The sequence below is a fragment of the Anolis sagrei genome, chromosome 5 (genome assembly GCF_037176765.1).
Source record: "Anolis sagrei isolate rAnoSag1 chromosome 5, rAnoSag1.mat, whole genome shotgun sequence".
NCBI lineage: Eukaryota > Metazoa > Chordata > Lepidosauria > Squamata > Dactyloidae > Anolis > Anolis sagrei.
In genome coordinates, this window is record NC_090025.1 from 77206466 (window position 1) to 77232220 (window position 25755).

Below are 25755 nucleotides of genomic sequence, written 5' to 3' on the forward strand. Positions count from 1 at the left end.
GAGGTACTCAGAACGGCTAACAGCAAAAATTCAATGCTACACAATAAATAACAATTTAAAACAACATGCATAATACAATAAGTATATAGGTTAAAAATACCTATAAACAATTCACCACGTTAAAAAACATCATCCAACACAATCCACACATTGTGGTCCAATCGTTCTTAGTCTTTACCTGTACCAACCATCACTCTGCGAATGCCTGATTCCAAAGCCAGGATTTCACTTGCTTCCTGAACATCAGGTTGGAGAGTGCAGACCTAAGCTCATTCGGGAGAGAGTTCCGTAGCCAGAGGGCCACCACAGAGAAGGCCCTGTCTCTCATCCCCACCAAGCGCGACTGTGAAGGTGATGGGACTGAGAGGAGGGCCCCTCCGGAAGATCTTGGTTTATAGGGGAGAATACGTTCAGACAAGTAAATGGCCAGAACCGTAAAGGGTTTTGTAGGTTAAAACCAGCACTTTGAATTGTGCTCGGAAGCTAATTGGCAGCCAGTGGAGCTGGCGTAACAAGGAAGTTGTGCGCTCCCTGTACCCTGCTTCCGTGAGCTACCTGGCTGCTGAGCGTTGGACTAGTTGGAGCTTCTGGGCAGTCCTTAGAGGCAGCCCACATAGAGTGTGTTGCAGCAGTCTATTCGGGATGTAACCAGAGCGTGAACCACCGTGACCTAGTCTGGACCACCATGAACTGGATAACCCAGTTCAAAGCAGATATTGTGGGATTTTCTGCCTTAATATTCTGGGATATAGAGCTGTGTGGAAGAGCCCTAAAAGCTTGGTTTCAACAAACGTAATTGCAGACTGGGTTTTCTTGTATGTACTAGGCAGAGCTTGTGAAATGACTTTTTAAAAGTCATATATTAGAGTTATGATACCAATATCTGCTTTGAATTATATATCCCCTTTCTTCACTATTACTTGGTTTGCCCAGAATCTCCACTCAGGTTGCTCCACTTAGAAGCTTCAGCCTATGATCAGATAAAAGTGAACAATGTATTGTCAAAGGCATTCATGGCTGGAATTACTGGGTTGTTGTAGGTTTTTCAGGCTGTATGGCCATGTTCTAGAAACATTATCTCCTGAAGTTTTGCCTCCATCTATGGCAAGTATCCCCAGAGGTTGTGAGGTTTGTTGGAAACTAGGAAAATTAGGTTTATATATCTGTAGAAGGAACAGGGTGGGAGAAAGTACTCTTGTCTGTTGGAACTAGGTGTGAATGTTTCAATTGGCTACCTTGATTAACATTTGATGAAGTTTTTAGGTGTGGCTTATTACTGCCAGGGGAATTCCTTTGTTGTGAGGTGATTAGGTGTTCCTGATTGCTTCTTGTCTGGAGTTCCCCTGTGTTTGTTTTTTATTTAATGTTATAATTTTAGGATTTTTTAGTACTGGTAGCCAGATTTGTTCATTTTCATGGTTTCTTCCTTTCCGTTGAAATTTTTCACATGCTTGTTGATTTCAATGGCTTCTCTGTGTAGTCTGACATGGTAGTTGTTAGAGTGGTCCAGCATCAGTTGGGCAACCCCAGAAGTCATATCAAAGATACACACTTTTTTCCAGGATAATAAAGGATAATAAGGATATTTTTACACATCAGTTTGATGTCACTCCACATCTCTTCCCTCACTAAACAACCCTAATTTGCTGGTTTTCAGTGAACACAAAACATCACTTCTGTTTTTGCCTTGCTAAGAACCAACAGGGATATTATTTTGGTATGGAGAAGGATTGTAATCATACCTCTATGGAGAAGGAGGAGAAGGAGAGGTCTTGTGAATTATAAGCAAACAGCTCTTACAGGAAAAAGATTCCATAACAACAATAACAAGAAATAGCTGAATAAATTTTCCCAGGTTGTAGCAGAAGTAATGCAACTAATTTGTCTTGGTATTTAAAAGGAACAATTAAAGCTTTGTTGCTGTTCTGCTTTTAGTCAAATTTACTGTATAGTTTTCAATAGAATTTTAGAAATTGCATTAAGTTTCCCTGATTTACTGAGATGGTTGCTTAGAAAGTGCACATTGTGTAGTTTTTTAAAAGAGTAGAGGTGCTGTGTATTTTGCAAATTAGTTGTTTAATTTTAGGTATATAAAGTGCTAGTGAACGAAGTGGAACAGCTAGATCAAAGGAAATCCAGTGTATAAGTGTTTTGTTTCATGGAAACACTGAACCAATTGTGTGCTACAAAATACATCAAAGTGTCTTATGAAGTTGAAAAGATAGGACATTTTGAATTAATGTGACTCCACAGTTCTACCTACTTCCACTGTTGCTGCAAAATCAGGTAGCAAAAAGCCATGGAATCAGAAGCCATAGCAATCCTAGACTAGGGTTTCTGTTTTAACTAGTTGGACCAGATTTTCATCCTCGCAGCCCACTGATGGTCCATGGCCCATAGGTTAAGAACCACTGATCTAATCAAACATCAAGGCTGACTGCTTGGCAGTAACAACAACAAGCACCATTTCCTCCTCTGTCACTATTTATGTCATCCATTGGATATGTTTCAAAGGATGAGTGGTATTGGCTTTCTATATGATCCACCTTTAATTTACAAACCCTGCTTTTCTTTCAGTTGAACCCATAAGGAATCTATATGTAAATGGAGCACACAGGGTAGTTCCCGGTTATCTTGTTTACTTGTATGAGTATCTGTACAGTCTGTGTCAATGATCCATTTGTCATTTGTAAGATTGAATGTTGCCACTGTTTCCTTCTCTGTGACCATTTATGTCATCCATTGGATATGTTTCAAAGGATGAGTGGTATCGACTTTCTATATCAGTGGTTCTCAACCTGGGGCCCCCAGATGTTTTTGGCCTTCAACTCCCAGAAATCCTAACAGCTGGTAAACTGGCTGGGATTTCTGGGAGTTGTAGGCCAAAAGCATCTGGGGACCCCAGGTTGAGAACCACTGTTCTATATGATCCACCTTTAATTTACTTTAATAAGGAATCTATATGCAAATGGAGCACACAGGGTAGTGTCCTTCTAGTTGCAGCTGGAGTTATTTGAAAGTTGGAAATCACCTTGATCTTCTAGCAGCCTGTTGTTTAGAATGAAACCCAATGTCTCTGTTTTAAGTTTCAGTTTTCTCCAGTATCTATCCCTGTGCTTTGTAACTTTCTTAAAAAGTCTTTCTTTCTTTGTGTGTTTGAAGAATGCTCATGAGGTGAGGAGATTGATGTGACAGGGTACAAATTGTCATATGTAAATACAGAACCATCAGATTGAATTGTTCTGGCTTGTTGCGAAAATGATGAAGAACATTTTGTAATGAATATTCATTAAAAGTGCCATATACATGAAAAGTAATCTGCTAATACATTCAACATCTTAATCCATAAAGGCTGCTGGCCACTTAAATATTTAATCATAAAAGGACATATACATTCTGCCCTGGGTCTTGTGCATCATAATCTTTTGCTATGTAAAAATAAAATGTCATTTCAGCCATATAATTTGTTTATTGAAAGTGGGATGTCACATTTAGCTGAAGCCTTTGCAATTCATGCTCATTAGCTTCATTTGGGTACTCACATTTACAGCGCTTGTGTAACCCAAGTTTAGCGCCTAAGCTGACATTACTGGAGATCAAAAAGAAGGACATTTTTGCTCTGTTTAATGAGCCCACTGCACATTATGGCAGATGTTATTTACAACTTTGGTGACAAATGTTTAGCTAGTTAATAAAGAAATTATCTAGTGTTTCCCACCCCAACCACCTAGAATTCAAAAAAATGCTAATAATTAACAGAGAAAGATGCAAATCATAGAAATCAGTGGGGCAAGCTGCACTGAGGTTAGGGGAATAAATAATGTCAAAGTTTTATGCTAACAGGCCTATGTGATGGTTGTTTAACAGTTTTCACAGTCACATTAGAAAATAACTGAACACATCAGAGTATTCAGATCATGATCAAAGGCCACACCAATGATTTAGGTCAGAGGTTCTTAAACCTTTTCAGCCACAGAGCCCTTTTTGAAACAAAACTTTCTCATGGAGCCCCAAGAAATATTTGTTTATATATATGAAAAATGTGTAACTTCAAGAAGGGTGATATGATAGATATATAATAAGATTTATTATGAGTAGACCCTACATGAATGATAATTAAAATAAATATTTACATATATATTTCTAATCTACTAACAAAAGAAATTAACTTTAAGATCTGTAGACTGTTGACTGCCATCAAGGATAGAAATTAGTTAATTAATAAACTAAGGAGAAGATTATACAGAGTTGGAAGAGAGAAGAGAAGAGAAGGAACAGTAGAAGATTTTAACAAAATCAACGTGAATCCTGAAGGATAATCTGTTACTCTTGTTAGAGACGATGTCATGGTTGGAAGTTTTTATCTTTTACTTAACTTCTTCCTATACTAAAGAATAGTATCTCTTTGACTATACAATAGATTCATGTGTTGAACCATTTAACTGATACAGCTCCATAACTTACATACTATATTCTGTGATCTTTCCCATCTATTTCCCCTTTTATTAAATAGTTTATTTGAGGGTTTTTTCCACTTATTTGAAAACAAAATAAAAACTCTTTTGCACAAAAAAGAAAACAATAACAAATTCCTATTCACACTGAACGTCTCTCGTTTTAGTGCAAAAAAAAAGGAAATAATTAATAATACAATATTTAAAATGAAGAACAATTTTAAGCAACATAAACATAACAGTACTTCAGTAAAAGACTCCAGGGGGCATCCAGTCGAACCCCATTTTGCCATGCAGGAAAAACACAATTAAAGCACCCCCAACAGCTGGCCACCCAGCCTCTGTAGTAGTAGTAGTAGTAGTAGTAGTAGTAATAATAATAATAATAATAATAATAATAGTAATAATAATAGGATAGGATCTGAGGGAAAAAAGTTTTGGAGGGTGGGGGAGGTGAGGAAAAAGGCTTTTGGGGGTGAGGGGGTAGGAGCAGGAAAGAAGAGGGAAAGCTTGGAGGGGGAGGTAATCTTGAAGTCCCTTAGGATGCTTCGTGGAGCCCCAAGGGCTTCACGGAGCATACTTTGAGAATCCCTTGAGCTACAGTACAAACAATTATTGTGTAGAATAAATAATCAACCCAAGTATTACCCAAATCTGGACTCCCAGTAGTTCCTGGTTATCTTGATTACTTGTATGAGCATCTGTACAGTCTGTGTCAATGGTCCATTTGTCATTTGGTAATATTGAATGTTGCCACAAATGTTGGAAGTAATTAAGATGATGGAAACTCTTGATGGAAAGTGAAAAAGGTTCTTATTCAGAATTTAGAGTTAGTATTATTTTTTAGAATTCTTCCCAGATGAAGAATGTGTTCACTTGTGTAACTGCCAATGAGAATATTTAGAGTATATTAACTGAGGGTGCTTCTGCACTGTAAAATTAATGCAATTTGGCACTACTTTAACTACCATGGCTCAGTGCTGTAGAATCTTGGGACCTGCAGTTTTATGAGGTATTTTCTGCCAAATATTGTTGGTTCCTCACCCCACTACAAACCCCGGGATTCCATAACATTGTTTCATGGCACTTAGTGATGTGGATGCCCTCTGAGTCACCCACAAAACAAGTGACCACTTCCTTAATCTCATATGTCGCATTGCCCTGTTCCAACCCTGCCATATTGCTCACTAGGTACTTTATGAACACTGATCTTCACAAAGAGACATAGCAACACTCCTAGCATTGTATCTGCTTTCAAAAAATGGCATTTTCATTTGATGTTCATTTTTAAAGGTGTTCAATCTATAGTTGAATTCCACTCTTTCCTAGCAAAAGCTTTGTGTGTTGTTTATTTACTGTAAATACAATGCTGCAATGTGACACTGAAGGTCTGTGTTTCTCCAGCTTTCCTTCATCATCCAAGACAATGCTGTTAAAACAAATCCATCTAGACAGAAGGCAATGAAGAAAAACAGGAGGGGGAGGCATAAAAATTGTCATAAAAAGGATGTTGTTTTCAAGAAGCCTTGTGTATGACTCTATTTTTTCACTGAGGATGCATCTGCACTTTAGTCAAAGTCAAGGAATGTTCCAAAGTTTCCCTAAAGCTCTGGAGCCCCACTACATTTCAGTGTGTGTGTAAACACAGGCCAGTGCCACCATTCTGCTTTCCCCATGTTCATATGGAAAACTGGTAGCACTGACCTATGTTGTTGTTCATTGCTGTAGCCGTGGTCTCAGAGCTCCAGAGAGCTTGGGACAATTGCATGGGACCACCTTTGTTGATGTAACCAAAGGACTGCACAACTTTGAAAGAGGAGGAGATAGAGGAGGGAAAGGAGAAAAATGAGTTGTGCAGGTGCCTTTGCTTACATCACTTAGGGCATTAAGTGATACCCCCAAGATATCTCTAGTCCTGAGATTGTGGCTACAGGGATGAACAATGGACAAGGCAAGGATGACTCTCCAGTGGGGTCAAACTGTGTTTCACGTAGCTTCTCCAGTGAGGTCAAACCATGTTTCTGCCACTGACACAGTTCAGGAGCAGAGTTCCATGAACATCCTGGGCTCTTCCGAAGTTGCAAGGCTTCAGACAGTCCTGGATTTTGCTGCCCGTATGAATGAACCTATAGAAAAAGTTAATACTATGTTTTAGTATAGTCAAGTGACTATTGCAAAGTTCATCTTAGCATAGAGTTTCAGTTGACAAGAACATTAAATCACCTGTTTTGTTATGAGAAAATCAGAGCCCGTGTGCCACAAACATTTTTAAATAACCGAGAGGCAACGGGGAATAATTTTACTGTAGCCAGTTGACTTTTCCATTTTCAAAGGTTCTAGAAAGGAGAAGATAATATTGCCATTGTACAGTACAGACTCCTTCAATTAAATCTTTGCTACTTTAACCTTTTGCTTGTCATCACACTTTCTTGGTCTCATTCTAGAGAAAATGCACACATAAAATGAGAGATACATAAAAGCCTGGTTTGTAATATCTTGTGTTGTCCAGACATGCAAGTACATGCTCAACCTTGAGGAATTTATCTCCCATTAGCTGAGGGTCATGTGATTTAAATCTCATCATACGGTGGTGTATTCTGTGACAGGCTGCATTTTGCCTTACCTCTAAGCATGGAGTTGGCTCCCATTACATGACACACAACTACTTCCAGTGGGGCTTCATGCTTAAAGGGAAGTGGAGCATGCTGCCATGAAGGCAACACAGGAGGCTTCCCATGTTCCACCAGGAACGGGGGAAACTGGGCAGTCAACGCTTCCCCGTGGGATGGTGAATTGAGCAATGGGCTCCTTACCCCCACCGACATGCACTGCTGGAATCAGCCTTTGTGATGAAGTTTTTTCTTTTCAGCAAACTATTTGTTGCAGCTATTAATTGTCCTTAAAAAACACAAATGACTTTGTCTCACCTCAACTATCCTTAAGTCTGCATTGATGTTGTGGCCCTATTCAGAGCTCATTGCAAAAAGTTTTGATGCAAGGATAAAAGCACTACTATGTACATAAGCCTCACAGGCAATTCATGCTTTACTTGAGTGATCAAATTTAAATGACAGAGCACATGAGTGGCAGTATCAATTGTGAAGTGCAAAAGTGCATTTTAAATTGCTGGTTTTATTTTGATAATAAATCTCAAGAAGTAATTAGGAATAGATCAGATCCAAATCTCTATTTTTATTGTGATGTGATGAAACTATTTATTTTAAATGCTTGCAATTCACTACCATTATGTGAAATTGCTTAGATAAACTGTGTAGTATTCTTTATTTTAATTGGCAGTAGCTCCTCAGGGTGTCAGGCAGAAATCTTTCTTAGCTTTGCTTCTATCTATCCTTTATCTGGAGATGCTAGGATTGAACCTGCTACAGATGTTCCACGTGGCTGACTTGTGAGCAAGACTTGGAGTGTTATTTCCATAAGTTATGCAGTGTTACTAATTAGCTATGACACTTGAAAGCCATTATTATTAACATGGGACAGAATAACTTGTGCTACCCAATATTGTTTACCTTCATTTTGTGGGCTGGTTTAGGGCAAATCCTGTTTTCTATTTAATTGGAAAAATAAGGATCCCACACCACTCAGAGAGCATAAAATCCTCCCAGTTGCTTCCACCAATAGCTTCCTATAGTTTTTGGAGTGCCCAGTTTTCTGTGACATTGTTATACAGACACTTTAAGTACTACAAGTAGGCATCTACTACTTAGATTACCGGAGCTATTAAAAGAGTGATTGTTGTGTGATTTAAGCTATCTGCTAAGATCATAGGTTCACACCCCAGTGCGCTATGTGATTCCAAAGGTTAAATTAGGACGTAACCCAAGTTTGAAAGCAAATGAACAGAGGTTTATTCTTTCATTTCTGAAAGGATGTCAGAATAGAGGAGTAGGGAAGAAACCTTTTAAAATGATACTATGTATACAGAGAAAATGTCAGCCAGAGAATTGGGACTCAATCATTTCCTGTGGAACCTTTTTCTGTGGTGATCCTTTTACTCACAAAGAGATATGTTAATGTCAATGGTGGGTGCAATCAGTCAGCATTCCTTAGCAGGATCAATGAAAGCAGGATATTTATTTATTTACTACACTTATATACCACCATTCTCAGCCCGAGGGCGACTCATGGCGGTTTACAAAATGGCACAATTCGATGCCCACAACAGTGGAAGTTGAAGCTGAAATGAAGGATGCTAGTCACCCAGTGTTGTGAAGTTGTAAATTATTGGGGAAAATATTTAATAAAAATGTATTTTTTATCATATTGGGTCCATACTTCAGGAGGAGGTTCTGATTTCTCAGTAACATAATAATGATAGTTGGTTCTCTTTACCAATGAAGGTAATGCCACCCACTTTTGGCACCCCTTCCTTTGTGTATTATGTGCTGCTTTTTAAAATCTGGAGTTAGCTTGCTGGATGTTTTCATTAGTCAGCATTTAGATGATTGTGGAGGTATGTCTAGTATTCCATAATTCTGGCTTGGCAAGTTGGTTACCACTCACCAGGAAGTGCCAGTCGGCAAGTTGGCTGACTGCCTCTTTACTACATGAGACAAACATTCTTTTCTCCCCTCTGCTCCCCTGCACATACAGTCTACAAAAAGCAGTCATTATTAAAGTTAAATATAATCTGGGAGTGTTGTCTAAAATGGGCTATTTCTTTCTATCAGAGTTCAAAAAGTTAATTATAAATCAGCTCTCGAGGAAGCTTGCTGGAGGGGACAGAAGGGTATAGCAGACAATGAAGCTACTTCAAAATTAACAAGTGGAAGGATTAGCCCTTCTCTGCAGAAAGCCGGTTTTGTGGTTGTAGTGATGAGAGATTTACTAATATGCATTTGTCATTAATTCAATCATATTCATTATCTCCTTCTTTCAAGTGAACAGCAAAGAGTCTGAAAAGCCTGGTGGGCGGTTCAAAATCCCCAAGGCAAACCTGCATCCTAGAGTTGTCCTACTTTCGCTTATGAAGGGGCCCAGCCACCCTCCCAGTTTCATTTTCACAGACAACTTTTATTAACTTGAAATTTACACAGCTGTTGTATTTATTTATTTAGTCAATTTCTATGCGGCCTTTCTCTAGATCAGGGGTCCACAAACTTTTTAAACAGAGGGCCAGATCATAGTCCCTCAAACTATTGGAGGGCCGGATTATAATTTGAAAAAAGAATGAATGAATTCCTATGCACAGTGCACGTATTTTATTTGTAGTGCAACAAAACTTTAGAACAATACAATAATTAAAATGAAGAACAATTTTAATAAATATAAACTTATTAGTATTTCATTGGGAAGTGTGGGCCTGCTTTTGGTTGATGAGATAGTATTGTTGTTGTGTTCTTTCAAGTCGTTTCAGACTTAGGTTGACCCTGAACAAGGGCCGGGTAAATGACCTTGGAGGGCCGTATTCGGCCCCCGGGCCGTAGTTTGAGGACCCCTGCTCTAGATGGACCCAAGGCGGCTCAAAACATCTTAAAATAAGCATCATGGATAAAGAAGTTATCTAAAAGTAAAAGATCCATGAATGCTCCACAGCATCCAAATTATAAACAAAGAATAAAAACAAAACTGTATCCAGAGATTTAGCTTCCTGGGAATATTTACCCATCTCACTTTTGCAGATTATCTTCTCTTGAGAGAGAATCATATCAATAATAATAATAATAATAATAATAATAATAATAATAATTTCTACACTTTCAGATAGGCAGTTATCAGCACAGATATCTGAATGCACAGATATCTGACTCACTTCTGACACTAATGTGCTACTACATTATGTGTTATTGGGGGCCCTGCTGATTGATCTGCTGAGTGAGGCCCTGAAAGAATTACAACTTGCAACTAAAGAATGTTCGTCTGTCCGTCTGTCTGTCTACCCACCTACCTACCTACCAGCCTCTTTTAATATCAATGTTGTCTGCATTAGTTTGGTACTGCTGCCTGCAGTGTAAAATTATATTCAAATGGTAGAAGGAGGAGGACAGAGAACAGATTGTGGGACAGTGTTATAGAGTTAAATAGAAATTGCATTAAACTGGAAGAGTATAATCTCGGGAAGTTAAATTAATTACCTGAAAAATAGAGAGTTGACTTTAGAGGATACTTGACTTCCCTTTCTTTATAAAAATGCCCCCACATAGCTGCAAAGGCTCTGTCGCTTAGGATTATAGCTATACTTGAAGAAGAACAGCTAAGAAGATCCCCTAAACAGAAGTTAGCAATAGTATGCTCGTGTCCCACCAAGGATGTTCTAGTGGCCACTGGAGGCCATCCATAAGTCCACCATTAATTAAACTAGAATATTGCACCACTAGAAGCCTCTAAGGGGAGGGATTCTCCAATGAAGTGAGGCACGGATTGTATTACAAATTTCATGTTCAGTGCCTAGGAGAGTCACCATATCATAGCTTGAAATTTTAGCTAACCAGAAGGGATATCCCTCTATTAACAAGAATACTACTCTAATTATCCATGGAGAGATAGTCAAAGAAGAGAGGCTCTAAGAAGATCCCCTAAACAGAAGTTGGGAATAGTATGCTCATGTCCCACCAAGGATGTTTAAGTAGTCACTGGAGGCCATCCATAAGTCCACCATTAATTAAAATAGACTATTGCACCACTAGAAGTCTCTAAGGGGAGGGATTCTCCAATGAAGTGAGGCACAGATTGTATTACAAAGTTCATGTATCAGTGCCTAGGAGAGTCACCATATCGCAGCTTGAAATTTTAGTCAACCATAAGGGATATCCCTCTATTAACAAGAATATTACTTTAATTATGCATGGAGAGATAGTCAAAGAAGAGAGGCACTTGTTCTTTCTATGAGATTATTTCTACAAGAGAAGTAGAGGTGGAGGCAGCAGACTTGGACACTATTACTGGAACTAAAAGCTCCTCAAAAGAGGTCTTCAAGCAATTGCTCCGATGTATCAATTTATATTTGTGCCCTTTTCCATCTAGAAAAAAGATCCAACAGAGTGAGAACAGAGCTAAGAATCCCTAATAACTGTGTTGTTTAGGGTCTTCTATCAATTGTATAAAATATTTTTTTTGGCCATGGGGCAATGCTACTGTTGGAAAATATTCTAAGCATTCTGGCCCAACTTATCTGTCCAACTGTATCTCTCTCTATGAACCAGTTAGAATGTCATAGAGGGAGGCCGTGCTCTCAGTTCCACCTCCTTCACAAGCGTGACTGGTCGGGACAAGAGACAGGGCCTTCTCAGTGGTGGCCCCTCAGCTATGGAATTCCCTCCCCAATGAAATTAGATTGGCCCCCTCCCTCCTGGTGTTTAGGAAAAGTGTTAAGACCTGGCTTTGAGACCAGGCATTTAAGGGATAGTGTAATACAGAATTGATATGAATACTCCAGCATGAAGGATGATCATGGATTTAGGGATATGGTTTTAACAGTTGCTAGTCAATAAGTGGCAAAGGCTGGCCAGCATAGCCTTTGGCCTGGTACTTTGTTTAGAGTGGCCATACCATGATCTGACATGAGGCCAGCCTCCAGCCACTGTCTTAGCCCTTGGCATTCTTTTGAATATGCTTTGAACACTGTGATGCGGCAGCTAGAAAGGCCAATGCCATTTTAGACTGCACCAATAGAAGTCTACTGATTGCATCAAGGGAAGTCATAGTCCCATTCTATTCTGCTTTGGTCAAGCTTCACCTGGAATTATAACCTGTGTTCAGTTCTGGGCAGAGGAATTCAAAGAGGTGATAGACAAGATGGAAGGGGTCCAGAGAAGAGCCACCAAACTGGTCAAAGGTTTTGGACCCAAGCTCTATTGAGAAATAGTTTAAGGAGCTGGGGATGTTTTGCTTGGAGATGAGAGGTCCCATCGAGGAGGAGGACATTATTCATGCTGCAGAAAAAGAGATTCTATTAAACATTAATATTGTTTTGTTTATTTATACCCCCATTATTATTATTATTATTATTATTATTATTATTATGTTTATGTTTATGTTTATGTTTATTTTTACCCCACTTTTTCTTTCCATAAGGAAACTTCCTGATGGTAGGAGATGTCTGATACTGGATTATGCAGGTGGAGTCTCTTTCTTTCTCTGGAGTTTTTCCAAACAGGTTGTGCCCAATTCTTTATAAAAGAATTCAAGAAGGAGAGGGATGGGATGAAAGGTTTTTAAGGAGAGGCTAAATGACCATCTGTCAGGAGTGCTTTGATTGTGTCCTCCTGTCTGGCAGAAGAGGGTTGGGCAGAATGGCCCTTGGGGGTCACTTCCAACTGTAGGATCCTATGAAAACTATAGTAGTGTATCTGTCATATCGGTGGGTGGAGGACCAGCTGTCAGGAGGGCTTGGGTGGTGTCCTGCATGGTTGAAAATAACTCAGGAGAAAGAAGGAAACTTCACTTGCATATTATTATTATTATTATTATTATTATTATTATTATTATTATTATTACCCTTCTTTATCTCTCCCAAAGGAGACTCAAAGTGGCATATTCCACTATCAGACATCTCTTGCCTTAAATTAGGACTGGAAAAGAAGATAAGTAAATTTGAGTAGATTTATGCGTAATAATAAACCTACAGAGCCATCATATCTTTATGACAACATAGCCAAATATGCAATGTAAGAAAAGGATTTTCCTCACAGTACAAATACACAGGTGTGTGTATTATTGTAAAGCCAAGTACTTTGATCCAGCCAGCTATTACCATTCATTTGTGTGGTGGAATCAGATCGGTGTTGACTGTTCCTTGTGTATGAAGCTTCCCTGCCTCCAGTGAAATTGTTTGCCCTGCTGACATGCCAGGTTTTATAGTTGCATCACACAATGGTTTCTGGATTGAGCAGTTAAACTTGAGAATAAATACCATGTATTGTAACAATGCCAGTCTTTTTTCCTCTTTCAGAAATAACAGTATACTAGAATTTTAGAACACCCTTATGTACATTTGCTATGTTTTACATATTAATTTATGATCATCATTGTCTGTCTGTCAAAATGTGTTCAAAACCGCCATTGTTACCTCTTTTAATTTTGCTGCACATTGTTTGACTTGAAGCCTCTAGCAACTGCTTGAAATTGTGGTGGAGTAAGTAATTGAGATTGCAAACTTTAGCACTAGAAGAATATGTAAAGTCCAAACTCATTTGATTCAAATGGAGAGAAAATTACTTCTAGGCATTCTTTGACCTTTGATGGGATCATCTGAATGAATTTGCAGACATACTCAAGCTTTACCAATTTTCTTTTGTTGCATATATTTGGAAAGTAGCAATTTATTTCTATTGAAGGGCAAGTAATAAATGGACATGCAATTGGTTTTACTCTGCATCTCCCTTCTCTTACATCTTGAGAAGAGGCTGTAGACAATAATGCAGTTGTAGTCTATGGAATCCAGCTGTAGTTTACTGGTGGACAAAAGGTTATTACTAGAGCATTATCCTCATTTTGAATGAAATCATGGTAGCAAGAAAACAAAGAACTACCTTTAAGCATATGTGTGTGTGTGTGTATGTGTGTATATATATATATATATATATATATATATATATATATATACATAGAGAGAGAGAGAGAGAGAATGAGATTGATTTGTTTTGTTTGAAGAAAAAGCTCCTGTGTCGTATTGCAAATTCCTTTTGAAACTATCCTCAGTTTCAATATCTATATCTCTATCTATCTTCTATCTATCTATCTATCTATCTATCTATCTCTCTCTCTCTATCTATCTATCTATCTATCTATCTATCTATCTATGCTCTGTGCATAATGAGTACCTTAAAAACAAAAGAACCAATGAACTAAATCACACCAAATTTGGCAACAAAACGTCTCACAACACAAGGAGTGACCATCACTCAAAAATTATGATTTTGTCATTTGGGAGTTGTAGTTGCTGGGATTTATAGTTCACCTACAATCAAAGAGCATTCTGAACTCCATCAATGATGGAATGGAACCAAACTTTGCACACAGAACTGCCATGACCAACAGAAAATACTGGAAGGGTTTGGTGGGCATTGACCTTGAGATTGAGAGTTGTAGTTCACCTACACCCAGAGAGCACTGTGGACTCAAATAATGATGGATCTGGACCAAACTCGGCACAAGCACTCAATACGCCGAAATATGAACATAGATGGAGTTTGGGGGAAATAGACCTTGACATTTGGGAGTTGTAGTCACTGGGACCCCACGAATGACAGAATCGGGGCAAACTTCCCACACAGAACCCCCATGACCAACAGAAAATACTTAAGGCTATCCAATCCAACTCCCTTCATCAGGGCAAGAAAATGTAAGTCCTCCTGACAAAGAGCCATCCAGCCATAGATAGATAGATAGATAGATAGATAGATAGAGATAGATATGATTTACACACACAGATATAGTATCATAGATTTGAAAGGGACCCTTAAAGAAGAACAATGATATGTTGCATGTTTCAGGGTGGGCAAACCAGACACTCTCCACATCAACACTGACAAAGAAACAGCAAGAAATACTGTTTAGCATAAAGAAATTACATATATTAGAAACCAACACTTTCTCATTACTTTACTTTCCAGATTAACAGACTGGGCCACAGCAACGCGTGGCAGGGGACAGCTAGTATATATATACACACATACTAGCCATCCCCTGCCACACGTTGCTGTGGTCCAGTCTGTGTATATGTTTATGTGTGTATTTGCGTGTATCTCTCTCTCTCTCTCTCTCTCTCTGTATGTGTGTGTGTTTTGGCTTTTAAAGTCTCTTCTGTGTTTTTCAGTGTTTTTATGAGTGATGGTCACTTGTTGGCCTGATAGATGTATTGTGTCCAAATTTGGTGTCTATTCGCCCAATGGTTTTTGAGTTATGTTAATCCCACAAACGAACATTACATTTTTATTTATATAGAGATACCTATATATATTTGGGGGGAAATCCCATGGAATTCACAAGACTTTTGAACTAAAATCCATTCATTTTACTTTCTTATACATTCATATTTATTAATCTGTCATTTATCCTATCCAGAGCTTTACGATGTGTGCAAAATTTTGTAAATTCTGCAAAAATAAATTGAAATAAACTCTTCCTCTGCATACAATAGTACTTTTTTTTTTTGTAAAAGAGAACAATGAACTGCTTACCTGTCATTTTGATGTTAGACAATTAACCTTTCAGAAAAAATAGTAGCAACCTTACTTTGGTACTCATATTGTTAAATACATAGGGTTTCAAACAAAGATGTCTTAGCTAAAATGTATTGTTCCTAAGCTAAGAAATATCTTAGGTTTTTCTCAAATTTTGGCGGGTGTGTGTGTGTGCAAAAAAACATATCTTTTCATTCTTAATAGAAAGACATTTTTAAATTGTAATAAATTCTTCTTTAAAATGAACCAACACAAAGTTCTGCTACCTCCCTTTCTTGGATCAATGGAATTACACGCATAGTTCTTTGCAATGGTGACTTACAGTTTTTTTAAATAGATTTGCTTGGGAGGGGCTTTCAGTATGCACCACTGGGGCTTTCAGCAGATGAGTTGTGTATTTTTGTATGGAAGGCTCTGTCTTAATGGCAGTTGTCCCTTCTAGCCAGAGAGTTGATCAGGTGATGATTTGAATTCCTAAGGGAAGAATGTGAGATAATCCTGATATCATCATTGGATCTCCTGGAGTGATTCGAACAGTGTCTCAAATGCTCCAGCTCTAAAACAGAAGTTAGGGGCAATGAGAGGAGTTATAAAAGAAAACTATGGTTAAAGGAAAGCAACAAGTAAAATTATATGGTGTCTTTTATTCTTTGAACAGTGGTGCATACTATCTCTTGTGCCACTGATATAGGAAAACATAACTACTTTAATAGCTGGAAATGTCATCAGTCCGTTTTATTCAGTTTTATTCAATTTCTTTTGTTGGAAAGATTAAGCACAAACAGAAGTGCATGCTCTACCTCTTACTATTTATCACCATCAACAGACATGATAAAACTTGTTTCTCATAGTTTTATACTAAACAGACAATAATTGTAACATTTTATATATATATAAAAGCAAACCTTGATTTTACTCTTTGGTATTCCGAATGCTCTTTTACTACACCATTGAATATAATGGGAATGAGGCATCCACAGATTTTGTTATCCATGGTTTGTCCAGGAACCAAATCCCAGGAAATACCAAGGGACAACTTTATTTATAATATGTAACGAGAATTAATTGGGGTCTCTTTGACTGTCATTCTCATAATTGTTAAGAAAGTTAAGTTTGCTGCTCTTAAAAATGCAAGTAGCAAACTTTTTGAATTAAGTGTATCCCTTTACTTATGTTTCTTATGTCTTCTACTATTGCTGGTTGAATTTTTATTTTGTGCGACTCTTTTATTTCATATTTGCAAACACTTAGCTTTTATTCTTTTTCCTCTCCAACATTTCATTCAATTGTCATTAGCGCCGATAAAACAGATGATGAGGATGATGAAGACCTAACTGTGAACAAAACTTGGGTCCTTGCCCCAAAGATTCATGAAGGAGAAGTCACCCATATACTGAACTCTTTACTCCAAGGCTATGATAATAAACTTCGGCCAGACATTGGAGGTAAGTAGCATTTTTGTTTTGATAAGATAAAAGTAGACTGAAAATTTAGGCATAGTTTTTGATGAATTTGAAATATTGGACTCAGTTCATTTTCATACTCAATACAGATTGGAACAGATTGGTTGTCCTCATTAGTTGTCCTATAAGTCAGTGCAAGTTCTGTATATTAACTTAGCCAAATAGGAGTCACCCTCTTCTCTCAGTGTAATGCTGAAAGGTGAGAGATTAGTCCTTTCTGGGATAAACTGAAATAAGTTTCAACTCTTTTTTTGTTTCTGCTATGACACTGCTTCTGACTTTTTTTAAATGTCTGGACAAGTGACTGATCCTTCGAGGCAACACTGATGTTTTCCCCTCTCCTTGTCCTTATCCTTTGACTTATCCATGGGTCATATTGAAATCCACAATTTTGACCACAAAACCTACTCTCAACTTATATGTGAGATCAATTTCTGCATGAAGACATATGGTATATTTCATATTCACTTTAGACACATAGCCTGAAAGTAATTCTATACAATATTTTAACTATTTTGTGCATGAAACAAAGTATGTCTACATTGAACCATCAGAAAACAAACACAAAAGCCACCCATTTTGACAATTTTGAAAATGTTGAGGATTTTTTCATTTGTAATTCTTGATAAGGGATGCTCAAACTGAACTTACATACAATGATTACTAACTTGTCCCATATCAGATGTTCCATAGAATGACTTAAACTAAAGATCGGTCCTTGGAGTGCTTCTAGACAAAACTTTTGTCTTCCAGTTGCCCTGCCATGAAATATTTGATTTTACGGGGAGTCCAAATGACACTGTCTTACATTTGTAACCAGTCAGTGTTTCCCCATCATTTCCCTGTCTTTTTTTCAAATTACAAAAAAAAAAAAAAAATGAAGGAGAGAAAGACAGAATAGCTGCACAATGCCTTTTGATTGCTAGTCCTAGGAGCATCTGTCTGGGAATGCACTTGGCTACTTTATTTTACTCCTGATTTCACTATAAATACTGTCTAGATTTTTAAAATGGACAAATCACTTGGCTATTCAAGGCTTTTCTAAAAACAAGCTAAGAAATACTGTTCTCTAATTGCTTACTTGAGAGTAGCCACATTTCCAACCTATTGTGACTGTGTGAAAAGATGGAGAGAAAGAGAGAGAGAACAAAGGAACATAACAGGAACCATGCTGGATCAGATCAAGGATCTTTCTAGTTCAACTTCCTGTTTTCCATATTGAGTAACAAGAAGCCTAGGGAGAGCAAGAGGGCAAGCGCCATTGTTATTCCACAGTGGTTCTGAAGATTGACATCGTCATATTAATAGCCATTACGATTCATGAATTTGCCTAGTTCACCTTTAAAACTATCCAAGTTGATAGCTATCCAGGGTTACCAAGTCAGTTGGATTCAACTTCCTGAGATTCCAGAACACCAGAGTTGGCAGAGCAAGGGGTGGGTGTGCTGGAGGTGACACAAGCAAGACAGAGAACAGGAGGTGGGTCAGAAATCCTTCTGTGTCAGTTGATAGTGGAAATAGACATGAAGGCAGTGGTCTAAGAATTGTGGTAAAATCTGACAGCAGGTAATATTCCAACTCTGTGTCAGAGGGAAGAAACCCAACGTTTTGTTGTTGGAGTGTTGTATAATTGCTGTACACATGTAAAAATTGCAGTCTTGTACTTAATGTGAATGGGGAAAAGTGGATAGCAAGGTATAATTAATATTTGTGTTATTCCTTCTTTCCCCTGTTTATGTGTTTGTGTATAAATAAGAAAGTGTGCTTTTGGCAGTGCTGTTTTGTTGTTGTTGTTTTACTTGTAAGGCACCATGTACATTGATGGTGCTATATAAATAAAGTAGCATATATACCCAGAGTTCCCAGGTTTTGGAAGCTCCACTGCCCCCCCTCCCCGCTTTCATCCCTTCTTTCTCTTTCCCTCCCTCCATACCTTTCCCCGTTTCCTTTCTTTTCCTTCCTTCACGCCTTTTTCTTTCTTTTGCCCCTCCCTCCCTTCTCCATTCTTTTCCTTGTTTTTCCTTTCCCTTCCTCCTTCCCCCATGTTTCTCCCTTCTCCAGCTCTGAGAGGGCCTATCTCACAATGTCTCCATGGCAACACATCTTTCTTTGTGATTCTTTCTTCTCTTCCTCCCTTCCCCATCATACCCATCACCTTTCTTTCCCAGTGATATCACAGAGGGCCACTTCACCTAGCAAGAGCCAACCCTTCACCTAGCAAGAGCCTTTGTGGTATAAACAGACAGTAACAGACTTTTATATCAAGAGATGATGATGTTTGTGATGTCTTGGCCTAGCTTTTTTCCCTTTTCTATTTCATTTCCTTGTTTTGTTCTCCCTTTGGTGTGGACTTTTCCATTTGTGCTTAGTTTTAGTGGTGGAGCTTAAAACCCCCCTAGAGGCCTTGCCTCAGTACTTGTCTGAAAGGATTTTCTCTCCTTTTTATTCTGGGTCAGAGTTTTAGAGAAGAAGGCCAGAAATTGTCTGGATTCCTTGGCCTGGCAATCTAAACAGGCATTCTATAGCACGTATATACCATACTAGCTGTGCCCTGCCACGCGTTGCTGTGGCCTTTAGTAAGAGTTTTGAAGTCTCTGCCTGGCCTCTCTTCCTTCCTTCCCTCGCTCTCTTTCCCTCTCTCTCTCACACACACTCCTTCCTTTCCCCTCTTTCTCTCTTTCCCCCTTTCTCTCTCTCACACTCCTTCCTTTCCCCTCTTTCTCTCTCTCTCTCCCTCTTTCTCTCTCTCTCACTCCTTCCTTTCCCCTCTTTCTCTCTCTTTCCCTCTTTCTCTCTCTCTCACTCCTTCCTTTCCCCTCTTTCTCTCTCTCTTTCCCTCTTTCTCTCTCACACTCCTTCCTTTCCCCTCTTTCTCTCTCTCTTTCCCTCTTTCTCTCTCTCACACTCCTTCCTTTCCCCTCTTTCTCTCTCTCTTTCCCTCTTTCTCTCTCTCACACTCCTTCCTTTCCCCTCTTTCTCTCTCTCTTTCCCTCTTTCTCTCTCTCTCACACTCCTTCCTTTCCCCTCTTTCTCTCTCTCTTTCCCTCTTTCTCTCTCTCTCACACTCCTTCCTTTCCCCTCTTTCCCTCTCTCTTTCTGTCTCTGGCATCCCTCCTTCCTCCCCCTTCTTTATGCTTGTGTGTAAACTTGAGTATTTTGGCCATAGTTGGCCATAGGGGTTCAGTGTGGCATGTTTGCCCTAATTCTGTCATTGGTGGGGTTCACGATGCTCTTTGAGTGTTGGTGAACTGTGAATTCCAGTGACTACAACTCCCAAATGTCAAGGTCTATTTTCCCCAAACTTCATCTGTGTTCATATTTGGGCGTATTGAATGCTTATGCTAAGTTTGGTCCGGATCCATCATTGTTTGAGTCCACAGTGCTGTCTGGATGTAGGTGAACTACAACTCCCAAACTCAAGGTCAATGCCCTCCAATCTTTTCCAGTGCTTTCTGTTGGTCATGGGAGTTCTGTGTGCCAAGTTTGGTTCATTTCCATCATTGGTGGAGTCCAGAATGCTCTTTGATTGTAGGTGAACTGTAAATCCCAGGAACTACATCTCGCAAATGACAAAATCATAATTGTTTGAGTGATGGTCACTCCTTCTGTTGTGAGACGTTGTGTTGTGTTGTGTTGTGGAGCCTCCCCTTCCTCTCCCCCCCCCCCCGCCTTTCCCTTCCCTTCCCTTCCCTTCCCAGCACTCGCCTCTTTTGCTGTTCTTCCGTCGTCCCTCCCTCTGGCCGGAGTCGTCCAAAAAGGCAAGAAGGAAGCGGGCGGCAGGGGCGCGGCTTAGGCAACAGAGGCTTTGTGCGGGGCCTAGCTTTGCACGAAGCCTCTCTCGCCTAGAGGGGAGGGGAGGAAGAAGGAGGGGGAGGAGGTGAGATTGGGGAAGAAGAAGGAGGAGGTAAGAAGGAGAAGGGAGGGGTGGTGAGTTAGCGGCGTGTGTGTTTGTGTGGAAGGCAGGGGGGTTTGTTACCGGCGTTTGGTTGTGTTGCGGAGAAGGGAGGGGGTGTGCGTTAGCGGCGTGTGTGTTTGTGTGTTGCAGGGAAGGGAGGGGTGGTGAGTTAGCTGCATGTGTGATTGTGTGGAAGGCAGGGGGGTTTGTTACCGGCGTTTGGTTGTGTTGCGGGGAAGGGATGGTGTGTGTGTTAGCGGCGTGTGTGTTTGTGTGTTGCAGGGAAGGCAGGGGGGTTTGTTACCGCCGTTTGGTTGTGTTGCGGGGAAGGGAGGGGGTGTGTGTTAGGGGCGTGTGTGTTTGTGTGTTGCAGGGAAGGGAGGGGTGGTGAGTTAGCGGCGTGTGTGTTTGTGTAGAAGGCAGGGGGGTTTGCTACCGGCGTTTGGTTGTGTTGCGGGGAAGGGAGGAGGTGTGCGTTAGCGGCGTGTGTGTTTTTGTGTTGCGGGGAAGGGAGGTGTGGTGAGTTAGCGGGGGGAGGGGTTGTTACCGGCGTTTGGTTGTGTTGCGGGGAAGGGAGGGGGCGTGTTTTACCAGAGCTGCGTTGGAGGAGGGAAGGAGTGTTTCAGGGCCGGAAGGGGTGGGAGGAAGTTGCGATGCGTGTGTGTGTGTTTGTGGCGGCGACGTGTTCGTGCTGGGCGAGGGAGGGAGGGAAGTGCCGTTCGGCCGTTCGGCCATGTGTGCGCGCGCGCTGGGGTCTTTGCGGCAGTGCGCATGCTCAGTTGTTTTGCCACTTTGTGAGTGTGTTGTTGTGTTGTTTGTAATTGTGAGTGGATTAGTTTGTACCGAGTGGGTTGTCCTAGGGCCATGGCAATTTTGGTGCAGTTTCGTTGGGGGGGTTTAGAGTTTACCTGTCCGGTATAACCAACCTAACAGATTTATATATATAGATAGTCTCCTGGTCTGAACTGCACAAACTATCACTCATCCATGATAGCAAGCTCCCACCATCCTACAACAGCGGGAGATGGCACCGAGGTTATAACCCAGACCTCTTATTTGTGAGCGACAGCATCGTACAGCAATGCACCAAATCAGTGGGACCACCAATCCCAAACACACAGCACCGACCAATAATATGCCAACTGTTCCCAACAATAAGGCCTCAGGAAGTTCGATTTAAACGAAGATACAACTTCAGAAAGGCAGATTGGACTAAATTCTCAGACATGTTAGACGACATGATCACATCGGTCGCGCCAGTCCCTGAGGAATACGAACATTTTATTGAAATAGTGAAAACCTGCTCACGGGCCTCCATACCGAGAGGCTGCAGAACCCACTACCTCCAGGGCATTACTCCTGAAACAGCTGCCTTGTTGGAAAACTATTACAGGCTCCACAACGAAGACCCATTCAGTGAGCAGACTCTTCAGGCAGCGCAGAGCATTGTGTCCTCCATCTCTGAAGCCAAGAAAGAACAGTGGATCAAGCTGATCACAGAGTTCGACATGGGCAGGAGCAGCCAGAAGGCGTGGAGGCTGCTGAGACGGCTGAGCAACGATCCCTCACAAACTAATACCCATGCCAACATAAAGGCAGATCAGATAGCACACCAACTCTTGAAGAATGGGAAGCCCAACCTTGCCACCAAAGTAGGAAAGAAACCAATAGCCAGACAACCAGAGATTGAGAACAACAACCTCCATGAACCCTTTACATCTACTGAATTGGACATGGCTCTCAACAAATGTAAGAATGGCAAAGCAGCTGGCTTGGATGATCTACGGATGGAACAAATCAAGAACTTTGGTCCAAAAGCAAGGCGCTGGCTGCTGGAGCTGATGAACAACTGCACTGCATCCTGTCAGATCCCCAAAATCTGGAGGAAAGCAAGAGTCATCGCCATCTTGAAGCCAGGCAAAGACCGTAATGACCCAAAAAGCTACAGACCAATCTCCCTGCTGTGCCACCTCTACAAAGTTCTGGAGAGACTTATTTTGCATAGAATTATGGAAAATATAGACCCCTGTCTGATCCCACAGCAAGCTGGCTTCAGGAAAGGCAAAAGCTGCACATCGCAAGTGCTGAACCTGACCCAGCACATAGAAGATGGGTTTGAAAGGCAGCAGATCACAGGAGCTGTCTTCATAGACTTGTCAGCAGCCTATGATACTGTGAACCACCGCCTCCTCCTGAGAAAAATGTATAATATCACAAAGGACTACCACCTCACCCGCCTGATAGGAAACCTGCTACAAAACAGGAGCTTTTTTGTTGAGTTCCAGGGCCAGAGAAGCAGATGGCGGAAACAGAAGAACGGCCTGCCTCAGGGGAGCGTGCTTGCTCCATCCATGTTCAACATCTACACAAATGACCAGCCACTGCCAGAAGGGACAGAGAGCTTCATCTATGCTGACGATCGTGCCATTACTGCTCAAGCAGGGAGCTTTGAGATGGTAGAACAGAAGCTCTCCGAAGCTCTAGGTGCTCTTACTGCCTATTACAGGGAAAACCATCTGATCCCTAATCCATCTAAAACACAGACATGCGCCTTTCACCTTAAGAACAGACAAGCATCCCGAGCTCTGAGGATTACCTGGGAAGGAATCCCACTGGAGCATTGCAGCGCACCCAAATACCTGGGAGTCACTTTGGACCGTGCTCTGACCTACAAGAAGCACTGCCTGAACATCAAACAAAAAGTGGGCGCTAGAAACAACATCATACGAAAGCTGACTGGCACAACCTGGGGATCACAACCAGACACAGTGAAGACATCTGCCCTTGCGCTATGCTACTCTGCTGCTGAGTATGCATGCCCAGTGTGGAACACATCTCATCACACTAAAACAGTGGATGTGGCTCTTAATGAGACATGCCGCATTATCACGGGGTGTCTGCGACCCACACCACTGGAGAAATTACACTGCTTAGCCGGTATTGCACCACCTGACATCCGCCGGGAAGTAGCAGCCAATAGTGAAAGGACCAAGGCAGAGACATCTCCAGCTCATCCCCTGTTTGGGTATCAGCCAGCACGTCAACGACTTAAATCAAGACATAGTTTTCTTAGAACTACAGAGACACTCGCTGGAACACCCCAGCAAGCGAGAGTCCAAAAGTGGCAGGCCCAAACCCAGCACCTCAATTCATGGGTGATACCAGATGAGAGACTCCCCCCTGGGCACTCAGAAGACTGGGCGACTTGGAAGGCGCTGAACAGATTGCGCTCTGGCACCACGAGATGCAGAGCCAATCTTAAGAAATGGGGCTACAGGGTGGAATCCTCGGCATGCGAGTGCGGAGAAGAACAAACCACTGACCACCTGCTGCAATGCACCCTGAGCCCTGCCACATGCACGATGGAGGACCTTCTTGCGGCAACCCCAGAGGCACTCCAAGTGGCCAGATACTGGTCAAAGGACATTTAACCAAATACCAAATTTACAAAATCTGTGTGGTTTTTTTTCTTTTTTTTCTTTTTCATTTTAATCTCTGTATTTGTTTTGCTCTGTTAGAATTGTAAAACAGTGGTTGCTGATGACACGATAAATAAAAATAAAAAAATAAAAATACCATATAGTTACTATAGCTTGTACTTTACCACTTTAGTTCTGTATTACATCAATAGCCAAGTACCTTACAGTAGCCAATATAGCCAAGTATTTACCAATAAAGTCCAGTATTTTACTTTCAATAGCTGAGTATTTTACCTAGTGACTCACCACAATCATAAAGTATTTTACCTCATATTTTACTAATATAGTCAAGTGTTTATTACCAGTGTAACTAAGTTCAGTCAACAAACTTTGTCTTTGTAATATTTTATTTTGATTCACCTTTCAAGAACCCTGATTGAAGTTAACTTTGCCTTTTGTTTCCAGTAAACTTATTTGGTTAACTTTAAACCTGTCTCAAGAGTCTTTATTTTAAAGAACTGAAGTGCAAGAGAGGATATACCGATAGCCACCGGGAATAGCCAGACATATAGTTTTCCTTCAACCCCGGCATGCCATCACAATGTTAATTCGACCTAGAACTCTCCCACAACAAGCCAAAAAGCCTCCATTTTTCTCTGCAGTTGCTCCTCAAAATGTTAATAGGAAGCAGCATTGAAAAAGACTGCAGAGGAAAACAGAAACATCTGGGATAGTACAGTGTGTGTGTGTTTCATGCATTTTCACATTTATTTATTCACTCTATTTATACCCCACCTTTCTCTACCTCAAAAGGGACTCAAGGCGGCTTACACAGAGGCAATTATTTAATACCTTAAAACACATATAAACATTAAAATTAAAACATATTGAACATTTAAAAACATTCTATTTCATATTAAAATCATGCCATCCATAGTCGTAGTCCAAGCCGTTCCATAGTCATTCCATATATTCCAAATCTGTTTATTGCACTGCACTATTCTTTGAAGGCCTGATCCCACAGCCAACTTTTTACCTTTCTTCTGAAGGCTAGGAGGGAGGGGGCTGATCTAATGTCACTGGGGAGGGAGTTCCATAGCTGAGGGGCTCTCGTTTCCACCAGTCGCTCCCGTGAAGGAGGCGGGATTGAGAGCAGGGCCTCCCCGGATGATCTTAATTTCTAAGATGGTTCATAGAGGGAGATACGTTCAGACAGGTAACCTGGGCCAAAATCGTTTAAGGCTTTATAGGCTAAAGCCAGAAGTTTTAATTGTACTCGGAAGCTGACTGGCAGTCAGTGGAGCTGATGTAACAGGGAAGTTGTATGTTCTCTGTACGTTGCTCCGGTGAGCAATCTGACTGCCGCCTGTTGGACCATTTGGA

General features: G+C 40.6%; 1 protein-coding gene across 2 annotated transcripts in view; it reads left to right on the forward strand.

Moving 5' to 3' along the window:
- Positions 1-25755, forward strand: part of GABRG1 (gamma-aminobutyric acid type A receptor subunit gamma1) — a 135563-nt gene that overhangs the window by 18309 nt on the left and 91499 nt on the right. Inside the window, exon 2 of one of the 2 annotated variants that reach the window (XM_060778472.2) lies at positions 16892-17040. In XM_060778472.2, the coding sequence (XP_060634455.2) occupies positions 16892-17040 (149 nt within the window). Of the gene's footprint in view, positions 1-16891; positions 17041-25755 lie in introns of those variants that run through there. The other variant, XM_060778473.2, reaches the window with a different exon arrangement.